A 14,778-nucleotide genomic window follows, 5' to 3' on the forward strand; every position below is an offset into this window, starting at 1 on the left:
ATCCAGTGAATAGGGAAATTTTACAGAGTAGAACTGCCCCATAGGGTTTCTAAGGAGTGGCTGATGGATTTGAACTACTGACCTTTTGGTTAGCAGCTGTGGCTCTTAACCACAGCACCACCAGGGCTCCTTTGTGACAAAAGGACATATGGAAATTAGATACTTACACTAGACTTAGGCCCTCTTCACCCAATACGAGATTTTCCATCAGTGGTCTCTCCATTTACTACTGTTAAGGGTTCACTAAACCTTTTTGGGGGATGTGGGATGGTGTAGGGAGCTGGTTTTTCTCCTTTCTTCACCACCAGTTGTAAGTTTTCCACTACGTTCTCCAGCTTGGAAATGTACGTTAATGTCTATAAATCATGAAACCATGGAAACAAATCTTACAAGAACAGCAAACTTGTTTAAGGATTTCTGCCTGCTTTCTCAGAGGCCTACAGAGCCTTCCATGCAGATGCGGCACCCTCACCTAATAGTGAGGTGCAGATGTGAGGAAATCCAAGTGCTTCCCCAAAGAAGAAAAATGGAGTGATGTGGGCAATGGAGATGCAGCCCACTGGCAGTGGTCCAAGGCTGCTCTAGTGGGTGACTAGAAAATACTCAAAACAGGAACGCAGCTCTCTGATTTACAGAGGGAGAAAGCATAGCTTTTGAATTTCTTCCCTCAGTATCTGCTCCTCTGACTTTCCAATAAAAAAAAATTGTTGCCAACTCTGGACTGGACTAATTTATCATCATCTTTAACTGTACTTGGTCATGTTACTGGATATATTTTTAGACAGTGATATACTGATATCACTATGCCACATAATGTCATACTGAGCTACAAAAAAAGAATCAAGTGTTTTGGTAGATGGATAACTACAAGGATTCCCTGTTCTTTTCTTCTTGGACTTTTTGTCCATTGCAAATAATTTGGTACCTTGCCAAAAATCCCCCCCCAAGACATATACACCCTCACACCCCAGGAAAATCTCACTGTTTTGAAGATACAGTGTTGACCATCTTGTTATTCATGTAGATTAGTGCTGTTTCTAGTTCGAAACCTGGTACTACTTTATACAAAGTCTTCAAGTTATAAAAATGATCCCGGGCCAGAAGGTGGTAAGGACCATCTTAAAAGTATCTTCAGCGGAGGCCTAATCACTACCTCATTTCAAAACATGTTACCAATACAACTTTAGAGCAGGTTTTCGACTTGTATTTATAAGTCTCTGAGCGGGTGGTGGTGTGGGGCCCTGAAAGCATATATAATGTTCACAGAAGTGTTTCTGTGCATTTGGGGGAAGACAGTGCACAGCTTACGCAAGATTACCAAGTGGTTCACGACCTCCTCAAAAGATTAAGAATCTGCTTCTGAATATTGAATATGAAATGCAGGTCTTATCTAAGCACATAAAAGTGAAAAATCTCTGAAATATTTGGAAATGACCACATTTTCATCTTCAACTAGATCTTAACTAGACCATCAGCCTGAAAGCTTTCTTATTTTGTGATCCCTGGTCTAGATTCTTTATTCCTCAGGGAATCATTTGAGTTGTCTAATTAAAACTAAAGAAAACAGCCTAATATTTGAGTCCGTACCATTTCTATACCTTTTTCACATATTTACTAATGAACTGCTTTAGAAAATAACGAACTTAAATCCTGTCCATGTAATTTACAAAAGTTTCGATTGTTCATGCAATATTAAAGCTGAAACATCATTGGTCCTTTTAAAATGCATATAAAAATCAAGGAGATGGAGAGGAAGAACGGGCAGTATAGTATTTCTGCGGAAAAGAAAGGCTTTCCATAGAAATGGTCGAGTTTGCAAAGTTTGCGCTGAAGTTTTCCATAAGAAAGATATTTTCAAAGATGTAAATAGTAGATTAAAATTTTCCACTTAAAATAAAACTTACAGTATAAGAATTTGGCTCAAATTTATAAAATTTGAAGGGGGAAAGTGTGATATTTAAAATTTATAAGCATAAACAATTTTTTTTTTTTTTTTTTGCTTTTTAAAGTTTGCTAGCTGTAGATTTTCTCTAGGCACACTCAAGGGTCATGCTTTCTCAAAATCTGGGCTATATGCCATTAAACAAAGATGAGTTAATTCCAAAAGCAGCCACTGTACATGAACAGTGCCTGCTTTTCAAAAGGGTTGACATGCATTCCTTAGTACACAAAGATACATGAATATGCATTCAAAGCAAAAGGCATTCTATGCTGTGAATACATAACACACAAATCTCTGCTATATGCATTTACCACTATGAATGCACAATTTTCCAATATATATTCACAGACCACATCTTAGCAACTCTAGGCAAGCCATTATAGTGCACTCCTGTCAGATGAAATGTTTGAATACAGAAATTAACTGTGGCAGGTACACTGATAAGCCTCCAGACTCTGAGGAGATATATATATGTATATATATTTTAGTAGCGGCAACTACCATAAAAAAGCAGAAGAGAACTTACTTATTAAAAGGGAAAAGCTTAAAGACCTTTCTGAAAGATGGTTCTCAGAGGCAATGTTAAGGCTATTGGAAACTGCAAAAATTCAAATAAGAAGGTTACTGACAATATGATAAAATAAAATGTCCAAGTCACCATAACTGGCAGCTCTGGGCTTGAAACTGAGCCCAGAGTTCCACTTTGCAGGCTGGAGTGCCTCTTGCAATGGCCCTTAGTAGCAAGTGGTAGTGCGTGGCTGAAATGTCTGCTGACATGGCCTCCAAATATTTGGTGGCTGCAGTTCCTATAGCTGCTTTGAGGAAGAGGGAAGGAGAGGCATACTCTGGTTTAAAGCAGTTCAGGACCAGGAGTAAGGAAAGCGTCAGCTTCTTACAACCAACCACAGGGATGAATCCTGAAACTGCCCTGGGAAGGCAAGGGAGCCCCTGGCAGACACCAAGGTCAGTGGTACTGGGAAAAGCTTAAAATCAGCAGCTTCATGCCCTTTGCTGAAAAAAATAAGAGTGAGAGAGCATCTCTAAAAAAGAAAACCTTATTTCCAACATGATTTTTAAATACACTCAGTTAGTGCCTCCTCCTCAACCTTTATGGAAAAAGTGTGAGAACCTATATACAGCTAAGCTACTTAAGTTCCAGTGACTTAGGATTTGATTTTGCTCTAGGATAGCACTGATGCTTTAATCCTAAACATTAAACACTGCATTAAATGGTTTGAAGGAACAACCTACTTTGAGCTTTGTTCATCCATGCAAGGATTATACAATCTCAGTGCCCTAGCTAAATTCCTAATGTTCTATTACTATTGTGCTGCTAAGCCTCCCAAAGAAGATTGGTCCTCTTGGACTTATACTGAAATACCACCTTTTCCCTTCCATGTTATTATTATGGCAGAACTTACTCTTAAGGCAGGAGCCTAGGAGGTCTAAATTATGTACCAGAGCCTTAGTTATGTGATGGCAGAAAGCCTAAGAATACTCTGGTCATTGCCATTATTGATAAATAAGGACCAAAGCTGTAACTCTAGAATTGAGTCCTCAATGCTGTTTTGAAGATCCATCATAGAAAGACAAAAATCACAACATGGAGTCAATGGTCTATAAAATTACTCAGGTACTCCACATTTCACTGATAATTTTTGTTCTTCATCTATTCTTCTCACTTGGGCAGAAGATGGAGGCTGTGAGCAAATACCAATAAGGCAGCCCATAAGCTAGCTGAAGAATGATTTTGCAATGAAAGAAAGAGGCAGCAGGAATAACTAAACATAACCTCAACACATTCAAAATATTGCTAAAAAGCCTCTGAGAGGCTTTATTGAATTAATCAGGAATGAAGTTTATATGAGAGTGATATCCTATATATCAAATATCTCTGTATATGCCTGTGTAATATATATGCATATATTTGCATATATCTATATGGCACACAAATTTACTTAGGGAAAACACTCTGGCAATTAATTTGAGACTCAACATGGTTAAACATAGATCATCATTTCTAAACACAATGTTAGTAAAACAAAATTTATTTGTAAAACAGGACCTGTTATATAAAATGGCACACAATCAAGTTATACAAAAATACAAAATTTCTTTCTGATTACAGTTCTAGTTGCAAATGATGATTAGAAAGCATTCCTGGTGGCTTCCAAATAGCTGTGATTGGGAGCATACGGAACAGGGAGCAGCAAGAGTCCATGATGCTGGGATGTCCAAGTGAGTAGAACCTAATTTCCAAATTCAAGACTTCCATCGGGTCACTTTGGAGGGATACCTCCTAAAATAGCTAGCTCCTTGGAATGTCTTCTGTTTTGATACCCATCTTCCAGACTTTTGCCAGCCCTAAATTTAGTTCCCAATGTTTCTGAATGTCCAAAATCTGTGTGACTATGAAACATGATATTCTGATTTTCTTACATCATTTGCTCTCTCACTGTTTTGGACAACTGATAGTTACATAATTATATTATTCCATTTCAAATGATATAAAAGAGTACAGTGATGCTGTCTGGCGACACTAGATATTAACTTCTGGAGGATTATTGTTTTAAAATAGCTATGCTCACAATGTTGGTTTTCCAGTTCGGGCCAAGACATGAGCTTTAAATTGCGAGTTGTTTGTTTTTTTTTTTTTTTAAGTCCAGACTCTTATTGCAAATATTCTGAAAAATCAGAAATATTACATGAGCTTTGAAAATAAAACCAGGGCATTTAGCAATTTTTAGCCTAGCTAGAGTAAAGCACACCGACACTTAAAAGAAAAAAAAAAATACAATTTACCTTTTGCAGCAATTTAAAGGTCCAACCCTTTGAAAGGAAGCACATTAGCAAACAGCTGCTTATTAAGCCCTAGTGACATTAATTGTATCCTTTTCTATAATACCATTCTAAATCACTGTCTTATTCTGGTAGGAGGCAATGCTTTCTTTCAAAAGATTTGCCTTCTGTGGAATGATAAAATGCTGAGGCTTTTTTTTTTTTCTTCTTGTTTTGTACAGAGCCTGTATTTAGTGCAATAAGTTTAAAAAATTTGCTCTGAAATATTTACTTTACATTAACAAAAATAGCTTTTTTTAAAAAAATGTAACAAAAAGGAGTTATCGCATAAACAGATCATGAATTATTCTTAGCAAATTACACTTTTTTTTTCTTAAAGCATTCACCATTACAATAAGCAGAACAATGGAATATTAGCCATTCATATCTGGTAAGCTTCAGGAATTAAAAAAAAAAACAAAAAACCCACCCCCAAACAAAAAGAACAATCTACACTTGAGGATCAAAACATTAACCCAATCTTCATTTAAACATTGTAGAATTCTGGATACTCAATGCACTTCTAAGGAGAGGAGCACCTGCCAGTGTGTTTTCAGATTTTATACCAAGCATTTGAATAAAATGGCCTTGGAGCCCTAAGCCACTGATGTTCCTCTGAAGCAGAAGCCTAAGCACCGGAATTTTCAATGCTTTGTGTTCCATGCTTCTCTCCCTTCTTTAGTCCTCCCAGCATTACTTAATCTGCAAATCAATGCACAGAAACTTAAAGGCTAAACTTGCTGGGTGCCCCCAGGTTCCTTTCAAATCAGGCACACAAATGTGTGGAGGATGCTACTAAAGTCAAAATGAAAGACAAAATATAAGAAAAAAGTTTGCATAAGAAAGATTATCTACCCTTTTCTTTTTACCTACTCTCTTTTATAGAAGCATTAGGGTAAACTACAAATACCTGAGGAGTTGGTTACTTTTTAATGTTCGCTGACAAATGTATGACCTATTATGAAAATTCCCATATTGGGCCCACCGGTATGTTTCTAAAAGTAAAATGACATGGCTTCTTTGATTGGGGGAAAGTGATTGGAGGAATTCCTTATTTATCTGAAAGCACATGCCTAGTCTTGTCCCACTAGGACTTATGCCTTAGTAAAATAAGATCTTGATTTTATACACACGTCAGGGAATCACCCCTGAAAACTTTTAGACAAAGAATTTGGTACAATAATTTTATCTAATTTAAATAACTAAAGTTAAAATCTCCTCTAAGTTATTAAAAATGTTAATCAGATATGAATCTTAACATTTCCATTAAGACAATTACAATCGAAAACATTAAGTGACGGAAGTTGCCTTGTAAAAGCCACCCGTATGAAAGGAGTACATGTTTGACAAAAATAAGCATAAAAAAGGTATTAAATCCCTGTTCCTTTTCTCTGATTTTGGCTGATTATGTGTGTGTGTGTATATACATATACATTTATACACATATACACACACCCACACACACAAATACATAGTTATGTGTATATATTGTTTTGGAATGTCAATGGGTTCCATAACGGTCGCTAGGTTCAAGCAGAACTTGTTCCCGAAGCCTAGAAAACAAAGTCATACAGAGTATAATCTTAGACAATTACCATTAAAAAGAGATCATGAATGATGTTACAAATATACACATGGTCACAAACAGCAACAGGGCAAAATGGATTGTGAAATCTTCTCCCTTGAACCTATACTCTAGGGGCTGAAATGCCTACACATGTTGAATGTCACACTTCCTTCTAGATCATCTTTGAGATACACAGAGTTCCTTTAATGCCCCATTTTTCCTCTCCCTTTCCTCTATAAGTTCTTTACCATATGATAGCAAGCAGATGGCCACAGAAGTTCTTCCCTAAAACTGTTCATCACATTTGGTAATTTTTACCAGAATAACTTTCAGTGCATTGCAGAAAGACCTCACAAATCTTCCAAGTTTCCTTAACTAGTGAGGCTCTCCAAAAAAAAAAAAAAAAGCCCAAGAGGAAAACCAGAAGTCCCCTATATTTAGTTCAATAACACCCTGTCAAAAGGAAAATTTAAAACCTCATTTTCCTGAACATTACTTTAAAGGCTAAAAATAAGCCCCTAAATTAAAATATCCCGTTAAGAAGGAAGACAGGCAGTGAACTCAAACAGCAGTGTTTCTAGAAGATACTGCAGAATTGGTATGATGCTCTCCTACACAACTTTCATCTAAGGGAATAACATGTGAATTAAACCAAGAAAATGCAAACAAGCAATCCTCAATTCTACCAGTCCTCAAACTTGAGGGGTAATTTGTCAGATAGTTCTTTAGAGACGCATACAAGGTGGTGATAGAAGTAGGAGTCAACTCTAATCACATATACTCCGAAAGAGTAATAAGAATTAGAGGTACTGATATGCTTAAAAAAATAAAGCTACCCTATGAGCAACATTTCGCATTTCCTTTTTGGAGAATTTTTTAACCATTGAAAACATCATTCTTGGGGCAAATGCTACAACGTGCAAAGTACCAGAACAACAATGCATATAAAAGATATATATTGGGACACAGCAACGGGTTTATGCCATCAATCTGTAAGCAGTAACCAGATGAACAACAGAAAATAAAAAGCAAAAACTGAATGAGGATTTTGATGCATTGAGGTAAGGAGCATGCATTTAAAACTGAAAATAGCATTAGGGAAATTTTCTTTTTAAACTTTTTGTTTCTGGTAGATTGTCACATCACCTGAAAAATTCTCCTAATATTATAACTTATAAATTAGGAGTTTAGATATAAGCAGGTGTGTTTGTTGGGTAGGTGTATTTGCATCATCTACCATTCATGGAAGCCCTGGTAGCGTAGCGGTTAAGCGCTATGGCTGCTAACCAAAGGGTCGGCAGTTCGAATCCGTCAGGCGTTCCTTGGAAACTCTACGGGCAGTTCTACTCTGTTCTGTAGGGTCACTATGAGTCGAAATCGAATTGACAGCAACAGGTTATGGTTTTTTATGGTTACCATTCACTAAAGGGTAATGCAAAAACACTTGCCAATTCATGGCCAAATTTAGCTAGATCTAAACCTCCAAATATCTTTAAACGCTTATTACTGAACAATGACTTAAGAAAAGCATCAATTACAGAAAAGATAAAAAGAGAAAAAAAAAAAGGATGGGGGGAGATGAGTTATGCAAAATAAGGTGTTTAGAATTTGAGATTTTACGTTCTTTTAAGTTTTAGGCTTAGAAACTTTATTTCCTGAACAATGAGGACAACCCAGGGGTGGAAGGAAGAAAGCCTTCCTCATTTCTCCATCTCTGCATAGGGTTGGCAGAGTCTTCACTGCTACACCCTTCAGTCTCTGTGAAGTAGGAGAGACAGAGAAAGAAGGGGTACAGGAGGCAAGGAACCTAACTGGAGTGATTGCTAATTAGCTTCCCTTTCCCCTCTCAATTCAATTCTTTTTGATGCATATTTAAAATCAAGACCTATGTGGAAATTCTGCATCCTTTCACTTCTGATGAGAGTTATCTACACCTGGGGAACCTAAACTTTGGATTTTAACCTTACAATCATCAACACTATTAAGAACACCACTGAAACAGGCATTGGAGAGTGTTATAAAGGAAAGAGTTTATATCTAAATGTTTTGCTGAGGCTTTATTTCAACATGCAATGATTTTGCATATACATATAACTATCACCACTCCAACAAATGAACCTATTTCTTTTACTCTTACATACTTAAATGGGCTTGTTTTATACTATACATTCAGTTGAAAACCTATAAACCAAACTGTTTATTAAAGTATTAGGGAAAAAAGAAAGGAGAGTCCTCATACTTTTGGATATTTTATGCAATTAGATGGCATGTTGTTTAAAATGGGCTGTTTAAAGATCTAGGTAATTATATAATATTTTGAAGTAAACATGCTATTTAAGAAATGATACATCTATAAAATGAGATAGCAATTAGACCAATGTATGTTAGAGATATCTGTCATTATGCAGTGGTGAGAATATCTATGGGAAAAGCAACTCAGGATTATTTTAGACTGATTAACTTTAGGATGTTTTTAAAAATAAAAATGGAGTGGAGACATATATATATATATATAATTAATCATTGATGAGAGATAATTTATCCTTCTCACAGCTAAGCTGGGGTGGGATTAGATCAGGTAGCCTTACGGAGTGGGAAGGTAGGCATGAATGCAAATGGCCTTGCTTGCTCCTGAAAAACAGCTTAAGAAACAAAGAAAAGTACAATGCAGGCAACAGAGAAGAAAGTCAACAAGGAAAAAAAGCAACATAATCAGAGCAATATTTTTTTAAAAAATGGAGGAAAATATGAATTTTAGCAAGTTGAAAGGAACTATTATTATTACCTTCCAAAATGATTTAAAAAATAAATAAATAAAACCATCAGTTCAAGTGTATAACTAAACGCTCACTGTGGTGAAAACTAAATACTGATGGTTAAAATTTAAAAAATTAAAAAAAAGAGAAAACAGCCATTTTACCTTAGGGACAAAAGTATCAACCCCTACCCCACCTTGTGCTATTCCTTTCAGCTTACTTTTACAGGAGATGGTCTCATTTGTGACAAGAATTCTGCCATCCAAGTGATGGGTAAGCACACAAACAGAAAGAGCAGCATATCCTGTGTGATACAGATAGCAAAAGCTTCTCCTGAAGAAGTGCAGTCAGTGAAGACAGAGAGAGAGAGGAAATGAAAGTGAAATTCTTGGAGGGCAGCCACCTCCTCATCTCCACCTACCATCGGTTTTAGCTCTCTGGCATCGGCAGCGCCTCCCTTACCAGCTTCTTTCATTGCTTTCCTACTGTTTTCCACAAACTCCTGCAAAACAGGAACCAAATTGTATAAATTCTTGTGTCCGTACAGATTTCAGCTGGTAGATGAATTCTATAGGACGTTTACATCTTAGACTCAATCCTTGTAAGTGAATAGCCTAAAAACATAACAATAAAAAATATTTACTATCACACACAAGAGCTGCTAAATTTGTGGGGATGGACTGCAAACCACTGATATGAAATCTTTTTCAATCCATTCATTGTGACACTCTCACCAAGGCTCAAAGAGATCATGTTAATTCCATTCAGAAGAGAAAATACCTAGTATTTCTTGAAAAGACTATTTTCCCCACACATAGGTTATTGTTTTTTTGTGTGTATGTTTCAAGGTTAAGTAAAACAAGAACATTTCATTCCATAAGCTTCCTCTTTAAAATAACCCTTGAAGGCAGAAGAAAACATTGATACTACTAAGCCAGAATACAGTCTTTTTTTTTTTTTTTAAACCAAAACAGAAATAAGCTACTTTAAAAAAATGTCTATCTGGCCTTGACATTATTCCACAGAACAGGAAGATAGGAAGTACCAAACGGAACCTGTGGTCAGAAGTAATTAAAATGAGAATATTCCCCAGAGGAAACATTTCTACTCTGTCAAAGCTTATGGAGTAATTCTTTGTTACATATTCTTATCACTCTTGCAGAAAAAATGGAAGGGAGAAAAACTGTATTGTTCACCCTGCTTTTGATCAGTTTAACAACAAACGCTTCTTCTAAATGCCTTAATCATAGAGAGATGAAAGGATCGTAGGCCAAATTCTATCATGAAAATAACCAGTGAAAATTATAATTTAGACATTAAGAAAATTCCAAAACTTAACTGATGATATTTTCAGTAGAAGAGGTAATCAGTATCAAATAGGTCACTTAAATCATTTGAAATTTTTGATATCAAAAAAAATTTAGTCTGTTTGTTAATATGCTTATTTTAGATTTAATTTAAAAGATATATGCTCTTGGAAGATGACTTGTTATTTCAATGCCTAATATTTACCCTTCAATATTATCTATTCTGGAGATAGGAATATTTTACAGGTTAATAGCAAAGTACTAGTATTAAAAAACATCTTTAATTTTATAGCATTTGCCATCAATGGTAATACTATTTGAACCATTTTAATATAGTTTTAATTTTAATTGAGGTTGTAATATAGAGAAGCTGCAAAGGCTACATAACTGTAAGGAATCTGAATATCCATGTAAACGTTCAGATCTTGACCAATGGAAAACAATATGATCTACTAACCCTGGGTCTGTTATCTGTATTCATGAAGAAACACTTTCACTTTGGCCTGGCATATTTCACATAATTCTTAGGTTTCCATTATTCTTTTCTCTGATTTTTCCTCAAAGTGGCATCCATTGATTTATCTCCAGTCTCACTGATTCTGTTTTCCATTGTTTCAAATTTGCTCCTAAATCCTTCTGTTGAGTTGTACATTTCTGAAATGTTGTTGTTTATCTTTTGGATTTCTAGTTGCTGTTTTTGAATGATTTCTAATTATTTATTCTGACATTTTGTTGTTGTACTATTTTCCTGCAGTTTTTATTCCTTTGTCTGTTTTCCTTGATTTTGGCTATGTTTTTGTTGGTATTGTCTGTGCGTTCCAGGATTTTGTCTATTTTTTCCTTGGTTTTTGTCTGTTTTCCTTGATCTCTTTCCTAAAAGGCCCTAAATATTAGTCTTTTAAACTCCGTATCGGGTAGTTTCATTGTCTTTTCTTCTACCGGAAGGTCATCTGATTCTTTTGGTGACTTGCTGGAGCTATCTTGTCCTGCTTTTTTATATGTTTTGATATTGTATGCTATCTCTGAAACATTATTTTCCTTATTTATGGACCGTATGTTTGTTTGTTTCATCCAGCCTTTTAATTCTGATATGTCAGGAAGACAGGCTGGGCGTGCTTTGCTGCTTGCTCATCTGTGGGCACAATACCTTATCCAAGTGAACAGGGCAGCAGCAGGCAGGGCAAGCCCGCTTCACTGTACACTGGTTTGGTGAGTCGACTGAGGGTGGACTATGGTGAGGTCGGGCAGACCCAGGGCAGCGGCTGGCTAGTGTGCCACTGGCACTCTATCCATGGTGGCATGGCAGGGGCTGGCAGGAAGGAGAGGGAGGTGGCGTATGGGGCCAGGTAGGAGAGAGAAAGAAAAGTAAGGAAAGAAAAAGAAAAAAAAAAAAAAATGGAGGTATGGCAGGGGCCGGGGCAGACCTGAGGGCCAATGGGAAGAAAGGGGAGGTGATATATTGGTGGGAGCGGGAAAGAAATGAAAGAAAAAAAAAAAGATGGTGCAGCAGGAGTTAGTGGGTATGGGTGGGGCAGGCCCAAAGCGTTGGCAGGCCAGTGGCTCTCTAGTCACAGTGGCACAGTGGAGGCCAGTGGGAAGGCGGGGAGGTGGTACACAGCCCTAGGTGGGAGGGAGAAAGAAAAGGAAGAAAGAGGAAAGCCAAAAAAACGGCAGTGTGGTGGGGGCCAATGAGTGGGGGCAGGGCGGACCCAGGGGCCAGTGGAAAGGCAGAGGAGGCGATGTACTGGGTTCGGTGGGAGGGAGAAAGAAGAGAAAGAAAAAAAAAAGGAAAAAAGTGGCAGCTTGGTAGGGGGCATCGGTGGGGGCAGGGCAGACCTGGGGTAGCAGGGGGCTGGTTCACCAATCACTCTCTAGTTTTGGTGGCACTGCAGGGGTCTGGTGGAAAGGCGGGGAGGTGACATAAGGGCCTAGGTGGGAGGAAGAAAGAAAACAAAAAACAAATGGTGGCATGGTGGGGGCTGGTGACTAGGGGCGGGCAGACCCTGGGGCCGGTGGGAAGGGAAGGCAGGTGAGTGCTGGGCTAGGTGGGAAGGAAAAAGAAAAAAAAAATGGCAACTTGGTGGGGGCCATGTGGAGGCAGGGTGGACCTGCGATAGCAGCAGGCTGGTGCACCAATCACGCTCTAGCCTTGGTGGTGATTCAGGTGGTCTGGAATAAGGGGGGAGAGGTGGCATATGGGGCTAAGTGGGAGGGAGAAAGAAAAGAAAGGGAGAAAAAAAAATGGCACAGCAGGAGCCCGCACACGGGGCTAGGTGGGAGGAATAAAGAGAAAAAATAATAAAAAAAAATTTTTTTTTTTAATTTCAAAAACTAAAAAAAAACTAGCAGCATGGTGGAAGCTGGCAAGTGGTGGCAAGGTGGACCTGTGGGTCGGTGGAAGGGAAGGGAGATCACATGCAGGGCTAGGTGGGAAAGAAGACAAAGCAAAAAAAATAATGGTGATGTGGTGGGATGGACCTGGGGCAGCGGCAGGCCAGTAGCTGTCTAGCTGTGGCAGTGTGGCAGAGGCTGGTGGGAAGGGGTAGAGGTGACTTACGAGGCTAGGTGGGAGGCAGAAAGAAAAGGGGGAAAAAAAAATTAAAAAATGGCATGGCAAGAGCTGGCAGGGCAGACACAGTGGCTATCTAGCCATGGTGGCACGGCAGGGTCCGGCAGGAAGTGGGGGGAGGTGGCATACAAGGCTAGGTGAGTGAGAAAAGAAAAGAGGGGGAGAAAAAAGCTGTGTGGTAGGAGAGGGCAGGGCAGGTGAGGGCGGAGGCTCACATTGTAGACACTGGCAGAGGGGACTGCCGGGATGGTGGGTTCTTGTTTCAACTTACCAGAAGGGTGACGGGTGGGAAATCATGTTTCTCTGGTAACTGGGTGCTCTGACTCCTGTTGGGAGCTCCTCCTATTGGGAGCTCCGTGAAGTTGCCTTCCGGTACTCCCGTCTGGGGTATTGCTGGCTAGGTTCCATGATGGCGATGCAGTGCGGCGTTAGTTGGCAGGGGACCTCCACCCTGTATCTCTTCTGACTTTCTATTTTCCATCAGTTTCTTCTGCCATTCGGTGTTTGATGTAGTTCTTTATTCATTCATTTGATGTTTAGGGTTCCAGGATTGATGTCTGCATCTGTTTTACTCAGTTTTTCAGGTCTTTGCTGCAGAGGGATGGCATGGTGTGTCTGTTTAGGATGCTGTGTTGGCTCCGCCTCCTGGCCTGGCATATATCAGATGATGAGTTTAACTAGGGATTGCAGCAGTAACATTTGGAAAGGTGGTAGGAGAAGTATGGGTAGATTACAGAACCTGGGAAATATGATTTTTGTCTTTGAGCCCCATTTCAGGAAAAGGCACTTGGAACATTAGTGGTCTAATGTTGCAATTCAAGGGCTAGAAGGTAGGTTTAAATGTCAATTCAGATCTGTCTAACAGCAGGGGAGCAGCAGTTAGTCTGAACTCAGGACTGTTAATGGGCACTGGCCCAGTCAGGTAATTCTGAAGTGATTTTGTCCATGCCAAAAGATCTTCTTTTCTGATTTTTCCAAGACTAACTTCATTCATGGATGCTGTAAGTTTAATTCTGAATCACTCTGAGTTGTGTATAATAGAAATTAAATTTACAGAATGCTTCGCAAAATATTTTTATTAGTAATTTTATCCCTAAAACCCATTGCGGTTGAGTTGATTTTGACTCAGAGCGACCCTATTAGACAGAGTAAAGCTGTCTCATAGGGTTTGTGAGGCTGTAAATCCTTACGGAAGAAGACGGCCACATGTTTCTTCCATGGAGTAGTTGGTGGGTTTGAAGCACCAACCTTTCAGTTTGCAGCTGAGCACTTTAACTACTGTGTCACCAGGGCTCCTGATCCCTAAAACAGTAGAGAGCATCTGAGGTCCTTACCATCAGCACTTTATCCATATAGAATTCTCTGCCCGGGCTTCCATCATTGTATTTTGTATCAATGGCAAAACACAAGAATAATACATCCACTACCATTTCATAAATGGACAGGAAGCAATGAGCGACTAGGAAAGCAAACAGGCAGACGATGATGAGAGGCAGCACCCATACTGTGTAATCCTGCTGGTAGTTGAGCAGCATAATCCCAGCCAAACCTGTGCTGCAGACTATCAGCACCTGAAGCAGAGAGCAGAGATGACATTTAACATCCTACACAAGAAAACCACTGTCTTTTCATCATTTGTAGACTTAAAATTCTCTTTACTATTTTATCAACGATGGTTGCATAAAGCCATTACATCTCAAATTAGGATGTGTAATTTATATAAATACTCATATATCTATATATACAGTTATACATGTACATCTTAATATAAAAACTTATACTTAAAATATTGTTTTATA

General features: G+C 38.5%; 1 protein-coding gene across 5 annotated transcripts in view; it reads right to left on the minus strand.

Moving 5' to 3' along the window:
- Positions 1 to 14,778, minus strand: part of SLC44A1 (solute carrier family 44 member 1) — a 180,665-nt gene that overhangs the window by 26,058 nt on the left and 139,829 nt on the right. For 3 of the 5 annotated variants that reach the window (XM_010587785.2, XM_010587787.3, XM_064291642.1), the window contains 3 exons: positions 14,314 to 14,550; positions 9,525 to 9,605; positions 4,556 to 6,333 (listed from right to left, as the gene is read on the minus strand). In XM_010587785.2, the coding sequence (XP_010586087.1) occupies positions 6,310 to 6,333; positions 9,525 to 9,605; positions 14,314 to 14,550 (342 nt within the window). In that variant the 3' untranslated portion in view covers positions 4,556 to 6,309. Of the gene's footprint in view, positions 1 to 4,555; positions 6,334 to 8,651; positions 9,606 to 14,313; positions 14,551 to 14,778 lie in introns of those variants that run through there. The other 2 variants (XM_010587786.3, XM_010587784.3) reach the window with 2 other exon arrangements.

This window comes from Loxodonta africana, chromosome 9 (assembly GCF_030014295.1).
Source record: "Loxodonta africana isolate mLoxAfr1 chromosome 9, mLoxAfr1.hap2, whole genome shotgun sequence".
Taxonomy (NCBI): Eukaryota; Metazoa; Chordata; class Mammalia; order Proboscidea; family Elephantidae; genus Loxodonta; species Loxodonta africana.